The 18,219-nt window shown below is 43.8% G+C and overlaps 1 protein-coding gene across 6 annotated transcripts in view; it reads right to left on the bottom strand.

Annotated features, from left to right (window-relative positions):
* The window catches only part of ccdc149a (coiled-coil domain containing 149a), a 184,651-nt gene that overhangs the window by 101,921 nt on the left and 64,511 nt on the right, over positions 1-18,219 (bottom strand). For all 6 annotated transcript variants that reach the window (XM_068037349.1, XM_068037329.1, XM_068037339.1 and 3 more), the window contains 2 exons: positions 10,898-11,014; positions 5,212-5,384 (listed from right to left, as the gene is read on the bottom strand). In XM_068037349.1, the coding sequence (XP_067893450.1) occupies positions 5,212-5,384; positions 10,898-11,014 (290 nt within the window). The remainder of the gene's footprint in view (positions 1-5,211; positions 5,385-10,897; positions 11,015-18,219) is intronic.

Here is an 18,219-nt window from a genome sequence, read left to right as displayed (position 1 = left end):
GGTGTCCTAGTGCATGAATTGCAAAAGATTAGTATGCAGGTACAACACATAACTAGGAAAGCTAATAGAATGTAATTGTTTATTGCGAGGGGAATTGAATACAGATGTAGGGAGGTTATGCTTCAGTTATACAGGGAATTTGAGAGACCACACCTGGAGTACTGTGTAAAGTACTGGTCTCCTTATTTAAGGAAGGATGTAAATGCATTGGAAGCAATTCAGAGAAGGTTTACTAGACGAATACCTGGAATGGGCGGGTTGTCTTATGAGGAAAGGTTGGACAGGCTAGGCTTGTATCCGCTGGAATTTAGAAGAGTAAGAGGCGACTTGATTCAAACATGTAAAATTCTGAGGGGTCTTGACAGGGTGGATGTGAAAAGGATGTTTCCTCATGAGGGAGAATCTAGAACTAGGGGTCACTGTTTAAAAATAAGGGGTTACCCATTTAAGACAGAAATGAGTAGAAATTTTTTCTCTCAGAGGGTTGTGAGTCTTTAGAACTCTCTTCCTCAAAAGGCAGTGGAAGCAGTCTTTGAATATCTTTAAGGCAGAGGTAGATAGATTCTTGATTAGCAAGGAGGTAAAAGTTATCGAGGGCAGACAGGAATGTGGAGTTGAGATTACAATCAGATCAGCCATGATCTTGTTGAATGGTGGAGCAGGCTTGAGGGGCCGAGTAGCCCACTCCTGCTCCTAATTCGTATGTTTGTATGAGTTACTCACCACAAAAGTCCTAACCTCTGACCTGTTCTTGCAACCACAGTATTTACATGACTGGTCCAGTTCAGTTTCTGGTCAATGGTAACCCCCGGATATTGATAGTGAGGAAATTCAGCAATGAGAATGCCATGAACATCAAGGGCAGATGGTTAGATTCTCTCTTGTTTGAGATGATCATTGCCTGGCACCTTTGTGGCGCGAATGTTACTTGCCACTGATCAGCCCAAGCCTGAATGTTGTCCAGGTCTTGCTGCATTTGGACATGGACTGCTTCAGCTTCTGAGGAGTCACGAATGTACAATGTTCAGCACCAATCAGTGAACATCCACAATTCTTATTTTTAATTCGTTCATGGAATGTGGACGTCACTGGCTAGGCCAGCATTTATTGCCCATCCCTAACTGCCCTTGAACTGAGTGGCTCGCTAGGCCATTTCAGAGGGCATTTAAGAGTCAACCACATTGGTGTGGGTCTGGAGTCACATGTAGGCCAGACCAGGTAAGGACAGCAGATTTCCTTCCCTAAAGGACATTCAAACCAGATGGGCTTTTACAACAATCGACAATGGTTTAATGATCAGCATTAGACTAGCTTTTTCTTACATTCCAGATTTATTAATTGAGTTCAAATTTCACTATCTGCCGTGGTGGGATTCGAACCCATGTCCCCAGAGGACTAGCCTGGACCTCTGGATTACTAGTCCAGTGATATTACCACTACACCACCACCTTCCATGACCTTATGATGGAAGGTCATTGATGAAACAGCTGAAGATGGTTGGGCCTAGGACACTACCCTGAGGAACTCCTGCAGTGATGTCCTGAGACTGAGATGATTGACCTCCAACAACCACAACCATCTTGCTTTGTGCTAGGTATGATTTCACGCTCCGGTAGGATGTTTTCGGTACAGTGAGTTGTCCCAGAATCAAATTGTCGGATGCCACTTGAAGTCTCTCCAGGCGAGGTTAATGATCAGTCTGTGATGGATAGGTGTTCACGGTAATTTAACTGCAGCAGGTGTCACATGGGTCTTCCATCAGGGATGTAGCAACAGATCTGCTTGGGTTTTGTAACAGCAGTCTAGCAGTAGAAGAATTCTTCAGATTTCAGGATTTTCTTAGAACATAGGAGGTAGCAGGAAAATCACTGGATGCAGAAATCCTTCAGAGACTGGAGGCAACAGGAATCTGCTACCTTTCAAATGCAGGATTCCTTTTCAAAAGATGCAAGTCTCCTTTACAGAGAGAGGTAACACTTTTCTGGGTCTTTTCTCTTTTACTCCAGGCAGGTCAAGCAAAGATTTTCAAATGTCTGCCCTTTGTCCAATTCACAGGCTTTTTTAAAGGGTCCAAAGAGAAAAAAGAATCTTCCTGAACATGGTCAGATATCCAGACACAGCGTCTTCCCCTGGTTCAAAAGCTGCTCTGGTCAAACCCCTGTGATTTCCTTAAAATTGCCGACCTTCCTGTCCTTTTACAAGTTTAACTTCCTTTCAAAACATCCATAAAGTTCAACCCTTGTTCTGAACTTCCTTTCAAAACATTGCAGGAATTCCAATTATTTTTGCAGGTGTTTTTCAGCGAGCAAAATCTTTTTTAATTTTTTTTTCAAACACGTAGAAGTCCAAGATTTTAGTACAAAAATAAAACCTTTTGTAACAATAGCACTGTCGACAACCCTTTCCATCACTTTGCTGATGATGGAGAGTAGACTGATAGGGCAGTAATTGGCTGGGTTGGATTTGTCCTGTTTTTTGAGCACAGTACATACCTGGGCAATTTTCTACATTGCTGGGTAGATGCCAGTAGCTGTACTGGAACAGCTTGGTTAGGGGTTCGTCTAGTTCTGCAGCACAAGTCTTCAGTACTATTGCCGGAATGTTGTCAGGGCCCTTAGCCTTTGCAGTATCCAGGGCCTTCAGTCGTTTCTTGAAATCATGTGGGGTGAATCAGATTGGCTGAAGACTAGCATCTATAATGCTGGGGACCTCAGGAGGAGGCTGAATGGATCATCCACTCAGCACCTCTGGTTGAAGATGGATGCAAATGCTTCATCCTTGACTTGTTCAGGGCTCCCCCATCGTTGAGGATGGGGATATTTGTGGAGCCTTCTCCTCCTGTTAGTTGTTTAATTTTCCACCAGCATTCACAACTGGATGTGGCAGGACTGCAGAGTTTAGATCTGATCTGTTGGTTGTGGGATTGCTTAGCCCTGTCTATTGCATGCTGCTTCTGCTATTTGGCATGCAAGTATTCCTATGTTGAAGCTTCACCAGCTGACACCTCAAGTTTAGGTATGCCTGGTGCTGCTCCTGGCATACCCTCCTGCACTCTTCATTGAACCAGGGTTGGTTCTCCCGGCCTGATGGTAATGGTAGGGAGATATGCTGGGCCATGAGGTTATAGATTGTGAGTGAATACAATTCTGCTTCTGCTGATGGCCCACAGCACCTCATGAATGCCCAGTTTGTAGTTGCTAGATCTGTTCGAAATCTATCCCATTTAGCATGTTGGTAGTGTCACACAACACGATGGAGGGTATCCTCAATGTGAAGACGGGATTTCATCTCCACAAGGACTGTGTGGTGGTCACTCCTACCAATACTGTCATGGACAGATGCATCTGCGTCAGGTAGGTTGGTGAGGACGAGGTCAAGTAGCTTTTTCCTTCTTGTTGATTCCCTTACCACCTGCCGCAGACCCAGTCGAGCAGCTACGTCCTTTAGGACTCAGCCAGCAATGGTGCTACCAAGCCACTCTTGGTGATGGACATTGAAGTCCCCCACCTAGAGTACATTTTGTGCCCTTGCTACCCTCAGCGCTTCTTCTAATTGTTGTTCAACAGGGAGAAACACTGATACATCGGCAGGGAGGGTGTTGGGTGCGGTAGTTGGTAATCAGCAGGAGGTTTCCTTGTCCATGTTTGACCTGATGCCATGACACCTCATGGAATCTGGAGTCAAAGTTGAGGATTCCCAGGGCCACTCCCTCCCGACTGTACCTTCACCTCTGGTGACATACCCAGGTATGGTAATGGTGCTGCCTGGGATTTTTTTTAAATTCGTTCATGGGATGTGGCGTCACTAGCTAGGCCAGCATTTATTGCCCATCCCTAATTGCCCTTGAACAGAGTGCTTGCTAGGCCATTTCAGAGAGCATTTAAGAGTCAACCACATTGCTGTGGGGCTGGATTCACATGGAGGCCAGACCAGGTAAGGACGACAGATTTCCTTCTCGAAAGGACATTAGAGAACCAGATGGGTTTTTATATCAATCAACAATTTTTCATGGTCACCATTAGACTACCTTTTTAATTCCAGATTTAATAATTGAATTCAAATTTCACTATCTGTCATGGTGGGATTCGAACCTATGTCCCCAGAGCCTTAGCCTGGGCCTCTCTATTACTAGTCCAGTAACATTACCACTACGCCACTGCTTCCCCGTTCATATAATGCATGTAGTTCCTTTATGAATAGGAACTATTACAGCACAGAATGTGCTCTGATAGCTTTTAATAGATCAGGTGACCTGCTGCTCCCTTGAGTAGCTGCCATCTGAAAATTCTACCCATATGGAGCTGACTTGATTGAGGTGCCATGATCAATCTATGGTCTGTGCTGACCAGATAATTTCTCAACAAGGCTAATTTTAGAGACTTTGATACCTTGAACTGAATAAAAGAAATAGCCAACTTATCAGTCCTCTTTTTCTTTTTTTCATTTTTTACAATCTTTTTTTTGCATTTATTTCATTTCATCTTAGTTTGTTCAGTTTGCTTACCCACTGTTTTTTTTCAGGTTTGCACTTGCTGCTGTTCAATATTCAGCCCGTTAACACCTAATCTGTACTAATGCTTTGTCTTTCAACACACCATTAACACATTGTTTGCCTTTGCTCCATGACCTTTTGGTCAGCTATGTGGCCTTGTTCAATCTACACCTTCTCCTTTGTTACCTCTTGCCCCACCGCCACCTCACTTGCTTATAACCTGTGACTTTTCTAATATTTGTCAGTTCCGAAGAAGGGTCACTGACCCGAAACGTTAACTCTGCTTTTCTTTTCACAGATGCTGCCAGACCTGCTGAGTGGTTCCAGCATTTCTTGTTTTTATTTCAGATTTCCAGCATCTGCAGTATTTTTCTTTTATTATCAGTCCTCTAGATGGTGCGCATATGTGGATGCTCAATAAGGACAGGATTAGAATTGACTGTGGTAACTTCCACAATCAAGCTTTGTACCAGTTCTGAGTGTCCAATCTCATATTTGAAAAATCTTCACTGGGAGAAGTGGAACCACATGCTCAACACCTTCAGAAAGGGAAGGAATCAAAATGAGAACATTCAGGGAAAATATTTCTATTTCTCTCATGCATTTAGGATAAATTACATATTTTATACTGTCTGATAATTACCACACGTGTCGTATAAAGAATTATTGATTAGCAATCTGCCAGAAGTAAAGAAACTTATTAAAAAGAATTTGATCACCTGTTCTCCATGCACAATGCATCCACATCAATAATACGGTTTTCATGTCCTCCAAGAATATGATTAATCTCTTGATTTAGGCGGTCAGATTTCTCCTGGTAGAAAGAACGTTCGACCTTAACATCCTGAAGCTCATCAGCAGCTGCTTGATAATCATGATCCAAGCGTTCAATCTGCAACAGAACAAAACAAAAATATTGGTGAGTCACTGGGCAGTTGAATACATATTTTAAATTATTTACCCAAAACATGAAAAAGCCAGTTTGTGTTTTGCCTGCAACAGAATAAGAACAGCGCATTCCTCTCTCTTGAAAACAAACCTTGTATATAGTGTTTCAGATTCCTATTTGCTCCTGTATTTGAAGAAACCCTGCATGTTTAAAGAAACCTTGCATGTCGCATGAGTGGGAACTGAAATGTTGTTGCTGCATTCCTGCTGTAAGACATATTTGGAGCCTCTGTAGCAGCATCCCTTGGAAAGCCTACCCAAACTGATCTTCAACATTACCTGGAAAGAACTGTTCTAGGAAGGTCCTATTGACAGCCATCTATATGCATTTGGGACATCAAACCAAATCAAAGGACATCTTTCCATACCTTCTTTTCAGCCTAAGTGTTTTTTTTCCCTTCTGTTTTCTTTGTAACAGCTTTAATCAAAAATCCCTTTTATTTTCCCGGTTAACCGGTTGTGTGTGTAAATGTGTGTGTGTGTCTGTGTGTGTGAGAGGATAAATAACAGGCTTTAATATTTCAATTGGTGTGTATGTTTTATTCATTATTGGTTCGGACTTGTTTTATAAGAAGCTGATAATTTTGTTGTTTATTAAAGAAACCTGATTGGTGTGTTTTATTCTGGGGAAAAATATATGTATTGGTAAGTGGGAAAATTTAATTATATGTTGTGACCTGTGGAGAATTGGGACTAGAATAAACAGTTCACTCCTCGCAACTCGATTATAACAATAAAAACATTCAATTTTTAAACTGAATTTAATCCTTTCTTACAAGCTTCTATACTGTGATTACCTTCTGTAAGCAGGAATAAGCCTCAGTGTAATTGCTGCCTATGGGTATTTTTTTTTAATTAAGTTGTCATTTGCATGCCAATGGTCATGCAATTTATGTAACTAGGAAATTGAGGTTACAGGGATACCAGTTGTTTTAAGGGATGTTATATCTGGACTCCATGTGTACAAGATTATGAAAGGCTTAGATAAGTTAGGCAAGAAAAAACTGTTCCCATTAACTCATGGTACAAGAATTAGGGAACACAGATTGAAGGTTTTGGGGAAAAGATGCGGGGGAATATGAGGAAGAGCTTTTATCTGCAGTGAGTGGTAATGAGCTGGAACTTGCTGCCAATGAAGCTGGTGGAAGCGGAGACAATAAATGGGAAATTGGACAAGCACATACCTAATGCAAAGGAAGATGGTTGTGGTTGTTGGAGGTCAGTCATCTGAGCTCCAGGCCATCACTGCAGGAGTTCCTCAGGGCAGTGTCCTTGGCTCAACCATCTTCAGCTGCTTCATCAATGACCTTCCTTCAATCATAAGGTCAGAAGTGGGGATGTTCGTTGACAATTGCACAATGTTCAGCACCATTTGCAACTCCTCAGATACTGAAGCAATCCGTGTAGAAATGCAGGAAGACCAGGACAATATCCAGGCTTGGACTGAGAAGTGGCAAGTAACATTCTCACCACACAAGTGCCAGGCAATGACCATCTCCAACAAGAGAGGATCTAAACATCTCCCCTTGACATTCAATGGCATTACCATCGCTGAATCCCCCACTATCAATATCCTAGGGGTTACCATTGACCAGAACCTGAACTGGAGTAGCCATATAAATACCGTGGCTATAAGAGCAGGTCAGAGGCTAGGAATTCTGCGGCGAGTAACTCACCTCCTGACTCCCCAAAGCCTGTCCACCATCTACAAGGTACAAGTCAGGAGTGTGATGGCATACTCTCCATCTGCCTGGATGGCTGCAGCTCCAACAACACTCCCTCCACCACCGATGCACAGTGGCAGCAGTGTGTACCATCTACAAGATGCACTCCAGCAACACACCAAGGCTCCTTAGACAGCACCTTCCAAACCCACGACCTCTACCAACTAGAAGGACAAGGGCAGCAAATGAATGGGAACACCACCACCTGCAAGTTCCCCTCAAGTGGCACACCATCCTGACTTGGAACTATATCGCCGTTCCTTCACTGTCGCTGGGTCAAAATCCTGCAAGTCCCTTCCTAATGGCACTGTGGGTGTACCTACCTCACATGGACTGCAGCGGTTCAAGAAGGCAGCTCACCACCACCTTCTCAAGGGCAATTAGGGATGGGCAATAAATGCTGGCCTAGCCAGCGACACCCACATCCTATGAATGAATAAAAACTTGAAGGAAATAAACTTGCAGGGCTATGGGGATCGAGAGGGGGTGTGGGATTGACTGGACTTCTCTGTGGAGAGGCAGCATAGACTTGATAGGCCAAATGCTATACTGTAAATGACTCTATGACGTTTCAATCATTTACCCTAAAGAAGTGCTAAAATGGCTTGGCTGAACAATCTATCTTCCTCCCCTCACCCTCCCTCTACAGAACCAGGCATTACACCGGTGATTAAATATGGTGTAATTTAAATTAGCAACAGGAAAGGATAACCTGGATGACATTATCTTTATGCTTACAACTCCATCACCAACTTGAACTTCTGTAGTACTTTGCCTGGACAGAAAGATATTTCAAAGAGGAATATCTGTGGGCACCAAACAGCAGGAAAGCAAAGGTAACTAGGCTGAGAGACTGAGGGGGATTGGTGGTTAACTCAAAAAAAGGCAGGTTTGGGTCAGCTGGGGTATCAAAGACTGAGAAATCTGTTTCCCAGCCCACACCCACCACCAACCCATCCAATTCTGGCTTTAACTGAGACTGGAAGATAAGCAAGCAACAATCTGTTCCAAGGAGAAGCGCTGGAACTTTAAATAAGATAATGAGGTTGCAAGTCTCATCATCATTCCCAAGTGTTGGGAAACCCGGAAGTCTCATCAAAGTGAGAAGTTCGGATTCAGGAGTTGTGCCTTTACACCTACTTCCTGGATCCATTGCCTGCCTGAGGAGCCTCCGCCATCAGGCCCCAACCCACCTCATCCCACCCCCTCCCACGCCTCCAATCCCACCATGAAACCTCTGATCTCCACCCTCCAACCCCCAGACTTTGACATTTTCCTCCCCCTCTCACTCCTCCACCAACATCCCGGCCTTCGACTTTACCCACCCACCACAAGGCCTCCGATCCTCTCCAGATCCCCAATCTCCACCCTCACACCCCAGGAATCAGTGACCAAAACGATCACCTCCTCTCGCTCCCCCCACCCCCCCCTCTCTTTTCCCCCCACTGATTTATCCACCTCCTCTCCCCGAGTGAAACCCCTCCTTCCCTCGCGCCCCCCGCCCCCACCACCACCACAGCAAGTAACAGAAAACAAAGAGTATCTTAATGTTGGAAGACCATAGGGTACGTGTAGCAATCCATGACCACAGGAAATCACTAAGATAAGATAGGATGGGGCAATGAAAAAATTTGAAGGCAAAGAAAGCAGCCTTGAAATTCAGTGCACTTGCAGACCAAGAGGTGCAAAGAATAGTGTGATGGAAGTTTGGGATTTTGTATGGGTTAGGTCACAGGCTGTGCCATTTCTAGATGGGTTTTAATTTGTGGAGGGGAAGGTCATCTAGGAGAGGATTAGAGAAGTCAAGCCTTGAGGTGTTTAGGCATGGATTAGGTCTCAGTGTGGTGGGGAGAAGAAGTAGTGGCAAAGGCAGGTGATGTTTTGGAGCTGGCAACAAGTGATCTTGGTAATGAAATGAGTATGGAGGAAGGTGCTCAGCTCAGAGTCGAGCATTACACAAAAGTTCTGCTCATTATGACTTAGGCTGAGGTGATTGATGGAGGACAATTTTAGATTTCCCTACATTGAACTGCAGGGAATTTTGAATGATCCGAGTTTTAATGCTGGAGAGCTGATTAAATGGAGGAGGCGGTGGTGAGGATGATCAGCATCAATGTGAGCTTCTGGATGATGCTACCAACAGGGACCATATAAACTATGAAGAGGAAGGGACTAAAGATGCAGCTCATAGAGTGCATTGGCAGTGGAACACAAGACAGGAAGAGAAATAATTGGAGGCAACATAGTGCCTTTGTTACAACAGGCATCAGTAAGACCCTGGAAACAACAGTACCAGAGGAGGACTTCATAGGAACATAGGAGCAGGAGTAGGCCATTCAGTCCATCGAGCCCGCCCTGCCATTCAATATGATCATGGCTGACCATCCACTTTAATGCCTTTTTCCCACACTATCCTCATATCCCCTTATGTCATTCGTATTTAGAAATCTGTTAATCTCTGCTTTAAACATACTAAATGACTGAGCTTCCACAGCCCTCTGGGGTAGAGAATTCCAAAGATTTACAATAGGCTGGGTAAAGAAATTTCTCCTCATCTCTGTCCTCAGTGGCTTTCCCCTTATTTTGAAATTTTGTCCCATGGTTCTAGACTCCCCAACCAGGGGAAACATCTTATCTGCATCTAACTTGTCAATCCCTTTAAGTATTTTGTAGGTTTCAATGAGATCACCTCTCATTCTTCCAAACTCTAGAGAAGACAGGCCCAGTTTCCCTAATCTCTCTTTATAGGACAGTCCCGCCATCCCAGGAACAAGTGTGGTGAACCTTCGTTGCACTCCCTCAATGGCAATAATATCCTTCCTAAGGTAAGGGGACCAAAACTGCACACAGTACTCCAAGTGTGGTCTAACCAAGGTTCTATACAATTGAAGCAAGACTTCACTTCTCCTGTATTCAAATCCTCTTGCAATAAAGGCTAACATACCATTAGCCTTCCTAATTGCTTGCTGCAACTGCATGTTAGCTTTCAGTGACTTATTGACGAGGACACCCAGCTCCCTTTGTACATCTACACTTTCTAATCTCTTACCATTTAAGAAATACTCTGCACATCTATTCCTCCTCCCAAAGTGGATAACCTCGCATTTTTCCACATTATATTCCATCTGCCACGTTCTTGCCCACTCACTAAATCTGTCCAAATCCCCTTGAAGCTGCTTTGCATCACAACACACATTCCCACCTAGTTTTGTGTCATCCACGAACTTGGAAATACTACATTTTGCCCCCACTTCCAAATCATTGATATATATTGTGAACAGCTGGGGCCCAAGCACTGATCCCTGCGGTACCCCACTAGTCACAGCCTGCCAATGCGAGAATGACCCGTTTATTCCGACTCTCTGTTTTCTGCCTGTTAACCAATCCTTAATCCATGCCAATATATTACCTCCAATCCTATGTGCTTTCATTTTGCTAACCAACTTCCTGTGGGAAACTTTATCATCAGCAGAGGCCTATTCGAAAATGAGTGTTTGACAGTGTTGTTGTTGAAAGGTGATGGTGATGTTGAGGAAAATGGGATAAACAATGAGCAAAGGTTACAGTTTCACAGGATATGATGTGTAACTTTAATAGGTGCAGTCCAGTTACTGTGTTTGGGTAAAAGCTGAATTGTTGGGGAGTGTATTCAAACAAGGAATACGATGAGAGTTGAATACATGACTAAATCATTTTTTAAAGAAATGTATTGTGTAAACAGAATAATTTGTACCTGTTCCCGTGTCTTTTCCAACTGCTGAACAAGGTCCTCACGTTCGTGTGCAGGAAAGTGACGAGCCCCTACTTCTTCATCACCTAGGCGCTGTTTTGCAATAGTCATTCGTAGGAGCTCAAGGAGAGAGAGAGAGAGAAAATGAGAATGAGAATAGATAATCATCACTGAATAAGTCAAATTCAATTTTTAATCGATGGGATTCTTACTCGTATTTTGGGGATTGCATTTGCAATTCTGCCCATTTTTGTTAAGATGTCAAACTAGTGGCCTTGATCATCTTACAAAGAGTTGATCAGTCTTAACAACACTGTGATTTTCAGGATGATGTATAATAGTCCTTTTATGATGTGTCATTGATATCAGTTGGTTGTAAAGATCAATGGCTCTTTCATTGCACATCAAGAGCCCTTAAAAGAAGTTCATTTATTTAGCTGCGCAAGCATTTCTGAAAAACTGATCTTGATATTTAGCATTTTCCCAATACTTTCTAAGAATATTATTGTAGTGTTATAGAAACTAGTTTTCCTGTTTTTTGTTTCTTAAAATGTGGGCTATAACACTGCAGCCTACCAGAAAGATAGAGCGAAAACGTTTAACCCTCCCCCTCACAATGGGCAGGAGAGGGTTGGGGTTAAATCATAAAATTTGTGAAATCCAACCTCAGGCACCGTGAACGCACCTGTTTCTATTTTAACTGCAGCTGATATTGGGGATCCAGGTGACCTGCTCAGGAAAGGTGGATCCATCATTATAATATTTAAATGAGGCTCCTTTCCTTAGATTTTGACAGCAATTTGAAATTAACGCCTCTTGAGCTCGGGATTCCTGGGCCGAAATTTCACAATGAGGTGGTGGCCTTACCCACCAGCTGGAAAGCAGGGTGGGGGGAGGGGTGCAAGGCTGCTTCTGCCAGTCCTGGAAGCTACTCTGCTATTTTGCGTGGCTCAGACACTTAAATGTCTGCAGTCATGGCTCCCACCCATCTGAGGTACGAAATCCCGCCTCCAAGAGCAGCTGGCCAATCAAAGAACTGGCAGCTCGACAGTCCCAGCAGTGCCACTGGGAGCGGTGTCCATTGCTGGGACTGCACCCAGCGAGATGACCTCCAAAAAAGCTAAGCAGGGTCGGGCCTCATCAGGGACACTCGGCTAGGCCCCAACAAAGTGAGGCGGGGTGGGATTGGAGTGTAGGGCGTGGAGGGGGTGTTTCATTAGGGGCAGCCCATTCTGCTGGGGGTTCCCTGCGTGCGGCACAGGGTGCCCGATCAGAACACTCCCCCCAGCCCACAAGGAGACTGCCAGATATTACTAGGTGCCGAAGTGCCCTGGAGTTCAGGTACCTCATCAGGAAAATGGAAGGGTGATTGAGCCTCACTTCACAGTGAGGGCGGCACAGTGGCGCAGTGATTAGCACCGCAGCCTCACAGCTCCAGCGACCCGGGTTCGGTTCGGGGTACTGCCTGTGCGGAGTTTGCAAGTTCTCCCTGTGACCGCGTGGGTTTCCACTGGGTTCTTCGGTTTCCTCCCACAGCCAAAGACTTGCAGGTTGATAGGTAAATTGGCCATTGCAAATTGCCCCTAGTGTAGGTAGGTTGCAGGAGAATGGTGGGGATATGGTAGGGAATGTGGGATTAATGTAGGATTAGTATAGATGGGTGGTTGTTGGTTGGCAGGCACAGACCCGGTGGGCTGAAGGGCCTGTTTCAGTGCTGTATCTCTCTATGACTCTATGATTCACAGGGCTGGTTAAAGATCAGAAGTCTCAATATGAATAAAGACTCAATGTTCACAGCTGCTTTCTCAGTTCCTTTTGGGAAATGGTTTGGTGAGACTACTTGTGAGAGACTTATTGACACAGTTTGGAGGTGTTGACAAAGAGAACATCAAGATTGGTAGCATCATAGCTGCTTTTGATGGTCTTCCTCATCTGAAGTCCAATCAGCATCCACAACAGCAAGGATGTGCTGTGAAGAAAGCTGCAGAGAGAAGAGCAACAGAGAGTTGAAGATCGCAGGAGGCACTACCCAGCTAACATTCTACAGAGTTTCAGCTTCCTTGACCTATTGGAAGAGCAGTGCTTTCAGAGGTTGAGATTGCCACATCAGCTGATCTTAGAAGATCTGCACCCTGTTCAACCTGGCAGGCAATAGCTATGAAAGTCATTACCGTCTTCAGTTCCTTTGGCTCTGGTTTCTTCCAGGGTACTACCAGAGAAAGAATGGAGGTCTGACAGTCAGCTGCACATAAATGAGGTAGGTGACTGCTGGATTGTTGTCCAGGGCTGGGAGGTATGTAAACTTCCCCCGTGATTACAATCGCCAGAATGAGTGGGCACTCTGATTCACGTCTCTGGCTTGATTCCCACAGGTGCAGGTGCTATCGATTGCATGCACACGGCAATCCAAGCATCGCCAGATTAACCAGGAGCATTCGTCAACTGCAAAGGATTTCATTCTAAATGTTCTAGTAAAGGCTCATGCAAGTCAGTGCCATATTCTCTGGGAGCTGCCATAATGCTTTCATACAGCAGCAGTCCAAAGTCCCAACCTGTTCGTGCCTGGAACTGACCTTTAGGAATGGCTGCTAAACAACAAAGCATACCGCCTTCAAACTTGACTGATGATACCTCTGAGGAACCCATCAATTAACACCGAGAGTAGTACAACCAGATGCGTCATTAAGCAAGCCAACAGTTGCCGCAAGCATTTAAAGGCTAATTGTTGTGTGCTGCGCTCTGAACAAAATAGCACAACAGCAAGGATTTGAGGCATAGGAGGAATAGGCTGCTCAACAATCTTCAGGATTCCAATAGCAAGGATGAGGACCAGGAGGAGGAGGAAGCAGAAGAGGAAGAGAATCAAGATGAAGATAGCACCCCCAACACAAAACCAGTCGATTACATTGTTGTTCAGGATGCCAGCGATGCTACAACAGCTTGAAGGTTCAGTTAATCACTCAGATGGACTGCAGTAATTATCACATACCCTCTCTCTCCTACAATGCTCCAACTCTTCCCAATGTAATCTATTTATTGGCCCTTTGAATAGTTAAGAAGGACACGCGATCCTGTGTATTGGAGGCATGAAACCTATGCGTCCCACCATTTCCATGTTTCATACCAACTATTGCCCCCCCAAGGTTCAGACCCTATCTCTGCATATCAACCCCATAATTTCTGTCACAATTTCAGTGTGTCACAGTCTGTGTCTTTCATGCAGTCCTCACATAGAATTAAATTATTTTCTTTCACAGAGACAAGTCCTCCAGGTCTTTGCTTACACTGTCATGATAACAGCATCATACTGATAGTATACCATAGTTACAGGTGTCACATTTCGTGTGTTGGGGGTTGCAAAAAGAAAAAGAAGGAGCTTACGCTGACATGTTTTCTGCGTACTGCAATTCAACCATGCTACTGTTAGCTGATATTAAGTTTTTTAATAATAGTAATTGTCTTTCACTGAAATTCCATTTTTAAATTACTGAATTAAAAAAAATATTCATTACTATCCTGTGCACACGTGCCACAACATTTTGCAACTGAACACTACACAGTATTATGTGCTAAATGGAAATGACATTGCAGATTTAAAGTAAGAATTGTGGTACAAGATTAATTTTTGACCCAATAGGTCAAAGGTGTGTGCAGGTCCCCTTAGCTAGGGTTCGTTGTAATTAGTGCTCAGGACAGTATCCACATGAATAAAAAACAGAACTTTTCAAGAACATGAGTAAGAATCCTGGGAAATGCCTACATTGGGTTTTCTTGGGAATTTTTTTTTTATTCATTAATTGGATGAGGGCGTTGCTGGCTAGGCCAGCATTTATTACCCATCTCTAATTGCCCTTGAGAAGGTGGTGGTTAAAACTAACTTGAACACTATGTCATGGCCCTGTAGTTTTTTTCGGGAAATGCAGTTTGCCTTTAAGGCTTGCAAAGGATCAGTATTGCTGTAAGAACCAGCAAGCCTCAGGAGTTATAGGAAGGTGCATTTTCATTGCCTCAGAAACAGCCATTTGGAGGCTGCAATTCAAAGGGTGCATTCTCATTACCATAGATACAGCCACTGGGAGTGAGTAGCAAGCGATACATTTGTTGCAATTCAATTTTAAACTGGCTTTCAGTTGAAGATAGTTTGTTCTAATAGTTCACAGACACAGACACACAGCTGTGGTGACAGCACCTGGAAAAAGAGCTCTCAACCATTTAAACTGAAGGAATAGAAAATTCTGAAAAAAGTAAAGCCAAAAACAGAGATCTCTGGTAATTGAAATTGAAGAAAGGGAAGTTAGACTGTGACAATCTTTTATCCCTGAAAAACTCTAAAGTCAGCTTGATTCTATTGAAACTGTTTGCAAGTTCTTAATTGTTGAAATTGGAAGGAAGCATCACCTACTGCTGAAGTTACACTACGGACTGTTCTATGTGGAAGAACCGTTTCCCCCATCGGACGGCTGTGAGGACTTCAAGCAACATTGGACTGTAAATTTGCAAGGACTCTAATTTTTTCTATTCTAAATGTTGTTTATATCTTCATAGTGTTTAAGAATTTAGTTCTTCCAATTAAAGAGTTAATTTGCTGATTTAAAGACACCCGGTTCGGTTAGCCTCATTCATGGGTTAATAGATGGTACAACTTGGCTGGGTCTTTCTTTAATTTGGAAAGATATGTTAGGCGATCTGTGGAGTGACAGGATTGAATTATCAGTGCATTTCTCCCACCACAATCAGAATTATATATTTTGATTGGGGGCTTTGACAGGAGCGGTCGGTCATAACAACTATGACTGGCTGTACATTTCTTTTCTTTTCTTGTTACGTTTAATCTTATATTGAACTACTTTATTCCTGCTTGTGATATGCACAGTGGCGCAGTGGTTAGCACCGCAGCCTCACAGCTCCAGTGACCTGGGTTCAATTCTGGGTACTGCCTGTGTGGAGTTTGCAAGTTCTCCCTGTGTCTGCGTGGGTTTCCACCGGGTGCTCCGGTTTCCTCCCACATGCCAAAAGACTTGCAGGTTGATAGGTGAATTGGCCATTATAAATTGCCACTAGTATAGGTAGGTGGTAGGGGAATATAGGGACAGGTGAGGATGTGGTAGGAATATGGGATTAGTGTAGGATTAGTATAAATGGGTGGTTAATGGTCGGCACAGACTTGGTGGGCCGAAGGGCCTGTTTCAGTGCTGTATCTCTAAATCTAAAATCTAAATCTAAAATCTAAATGCCCTGGGTAAAAGAAGTTGAGAGGTGACTTAATGAGAAATTTTGGTTTGGGCCTTCATTCACCAAATGATAAAAAGGTAAATTTCAGCAGAAATCTAGCAGAGCATGAAAACAGACTAGCCTGCTGCATGAGAACTAAAAGATAAACACCTTAGCATAACCTCAGAGACCGAGATGTGCATAGAGCCGAGGCAAAATAGCCAAGTACCAAAGCCACCATGTTTTTCTTGCTTTAGTCACACTTGGCATTGGAATGTTTACCAGCTGACAGGAATCTGAGCATGGGAAGCCAGAGATCTTGAGAGTTTGACCTGGCTTGGGAGGGCAGATGGATAACTGGTATCTTTTGTAATTGGGCTGTTCAAATAATAGCAAGGTAATGATTGGGTTAAATTGGTCTCCATAGGCTTGGCTGTATAAAGAAGGTATAGAAACATAGAAAATAGGACTAGGATTAGGTCATTTGGCCCTTGGAGCCTGCTCCGCCATTAATTATGATCATGGCTGATCATCCACTCAGTAAACTGTTCCCACTGTCCCCCCATATCCTTTGATCCCTTTCGCCCCAAGAGCTATATCTTCTAACTCCTTCTTGAAAACAATGTTTTGGCCTCAACTGCTTTCTATGGTAGCGAATTCCACAGGCTCACCACTCTCTGGGTGAAGTAATTTCTCCTCATCTCAGTCCTGAGAGGTTTACTATGAGGTTAGACTATGATCCCTGGTTCAGGACTCCCCCACCATCAGGAACATCCTTCCTGCATCTACCCTGTCAAGTCCTGTTACAATTTTATAGGTTTCGATGAGATCCCCCCTCACTCTTCTGAACTCCAGCAAATATAATCCTAACCAACTCAATCTCTCCTCATACGTCAGTCCCACCATCCCAGGAATCAGTCTGGTAAACCTTTGCTGCCCTCCTTCTACAGCAAAAATATTCTTCCTCAGATAAGGAGACCAAAACTGCACACAATATTCCAGGTGTGGCCTCACCAAGGCCCTGTATAATTGCAGCAAGACATCCCTGCTCCTGTATTCGAATCCTCTCACTGTGAAGGCCAACATATCATTTGCCTTTTTTATTGCCTGTTGCACCTGCATGCTTACCTTCAGCAACAGGTGTACGAGAACACCCAGGTCTCGTTGCATATTATTCTCTCTCAATTAATAGCCGTTCAGATAATAATCTGCCTTCCTGTTTTTGCTACCAAAGTGGATAACCTCACATTTATCCACATTATACTGCATCTGCCATGCATTTGCCCACTCACTCAACTTCTCCAAATCACCCTGAAGCCTCTCTGCATCCTCCACACAACTCATCCTCCCACCCAGTTTTGTGTCATCTGCAAATTTGGAGATATTACATTTAGTTCCCTCATCTAACTCATTAATATATATTGTGACTAGCAGGGTCCTAGCACCAATCCCTGCGGTACCCCACTAGTCACTGCCTGGCATTCGGAAAAAGACCTGTTTATTCCTACTCTTTGTTTCTTGTCTGCCAACCAATTTTCTGTCCATCGCAACACAATACACCCAATCCCATGTGCTTTAATTTTACATGCTAATCACTTATTTGGGACTTTGTCGAAAGCCTTCTGAAAGTCCAAATAAACCACATCCACTGGCTGTCCCTCATCAACTCTGCTAGTTACATCCTCGAAGAATTCTAGTCGATTTGTAAAGCTTGATTTCCCTTTCGTACATCCATGCTGACTCTGTCCGATTCTACCACTGTTCTCCAAGTGCTCTGCTATAAAATCTTTGATAATGGACTCTCGAATTTTCCCCACTACCGATGTCAGGCTGACTGGTCTATAATTCCCCGTTTTCTCTCTACCTCCCTTTTTAAATAGTGGGGTTACATTAGCTACCCTCCAATCTGTAGGAACTGTTCCAGAGTCTATAGAATCTTGGAAGATGACCACCAATGCATCCACTATTTCTAGGGCCACTTCCTTAAGTACTCTGGGATGTAGATTATCAGGCCCTGGGGATTTATCGGCCTTCAATCCCATCAATTTCCCCAACACCATTTCTCTACTAATACTGATTTCTTTCAGTTCCTCCCTCTCACTAAACCCTGTGTT

The sequence above is a fragment of the Heterodontus francisci genome, chromosome 1 (genome assembly GCF_036365525.1).
Source record: "Heterodontus francisci isolate sHetFra1 chromosome 1, sHetFra1.hap1, whole genome shotgun sequence".
In the NCBI taxonomy this organism is placed as follows: Eukaryota; Metazoa; Chordata; class Chondrichthyes; order Heterodontiformes; family Heterodontidae; genus Heterodontus; species Heterodontus francisci.
This window is presented reverse-complemented; position numbering and strand designations above follow the sequence as displayed.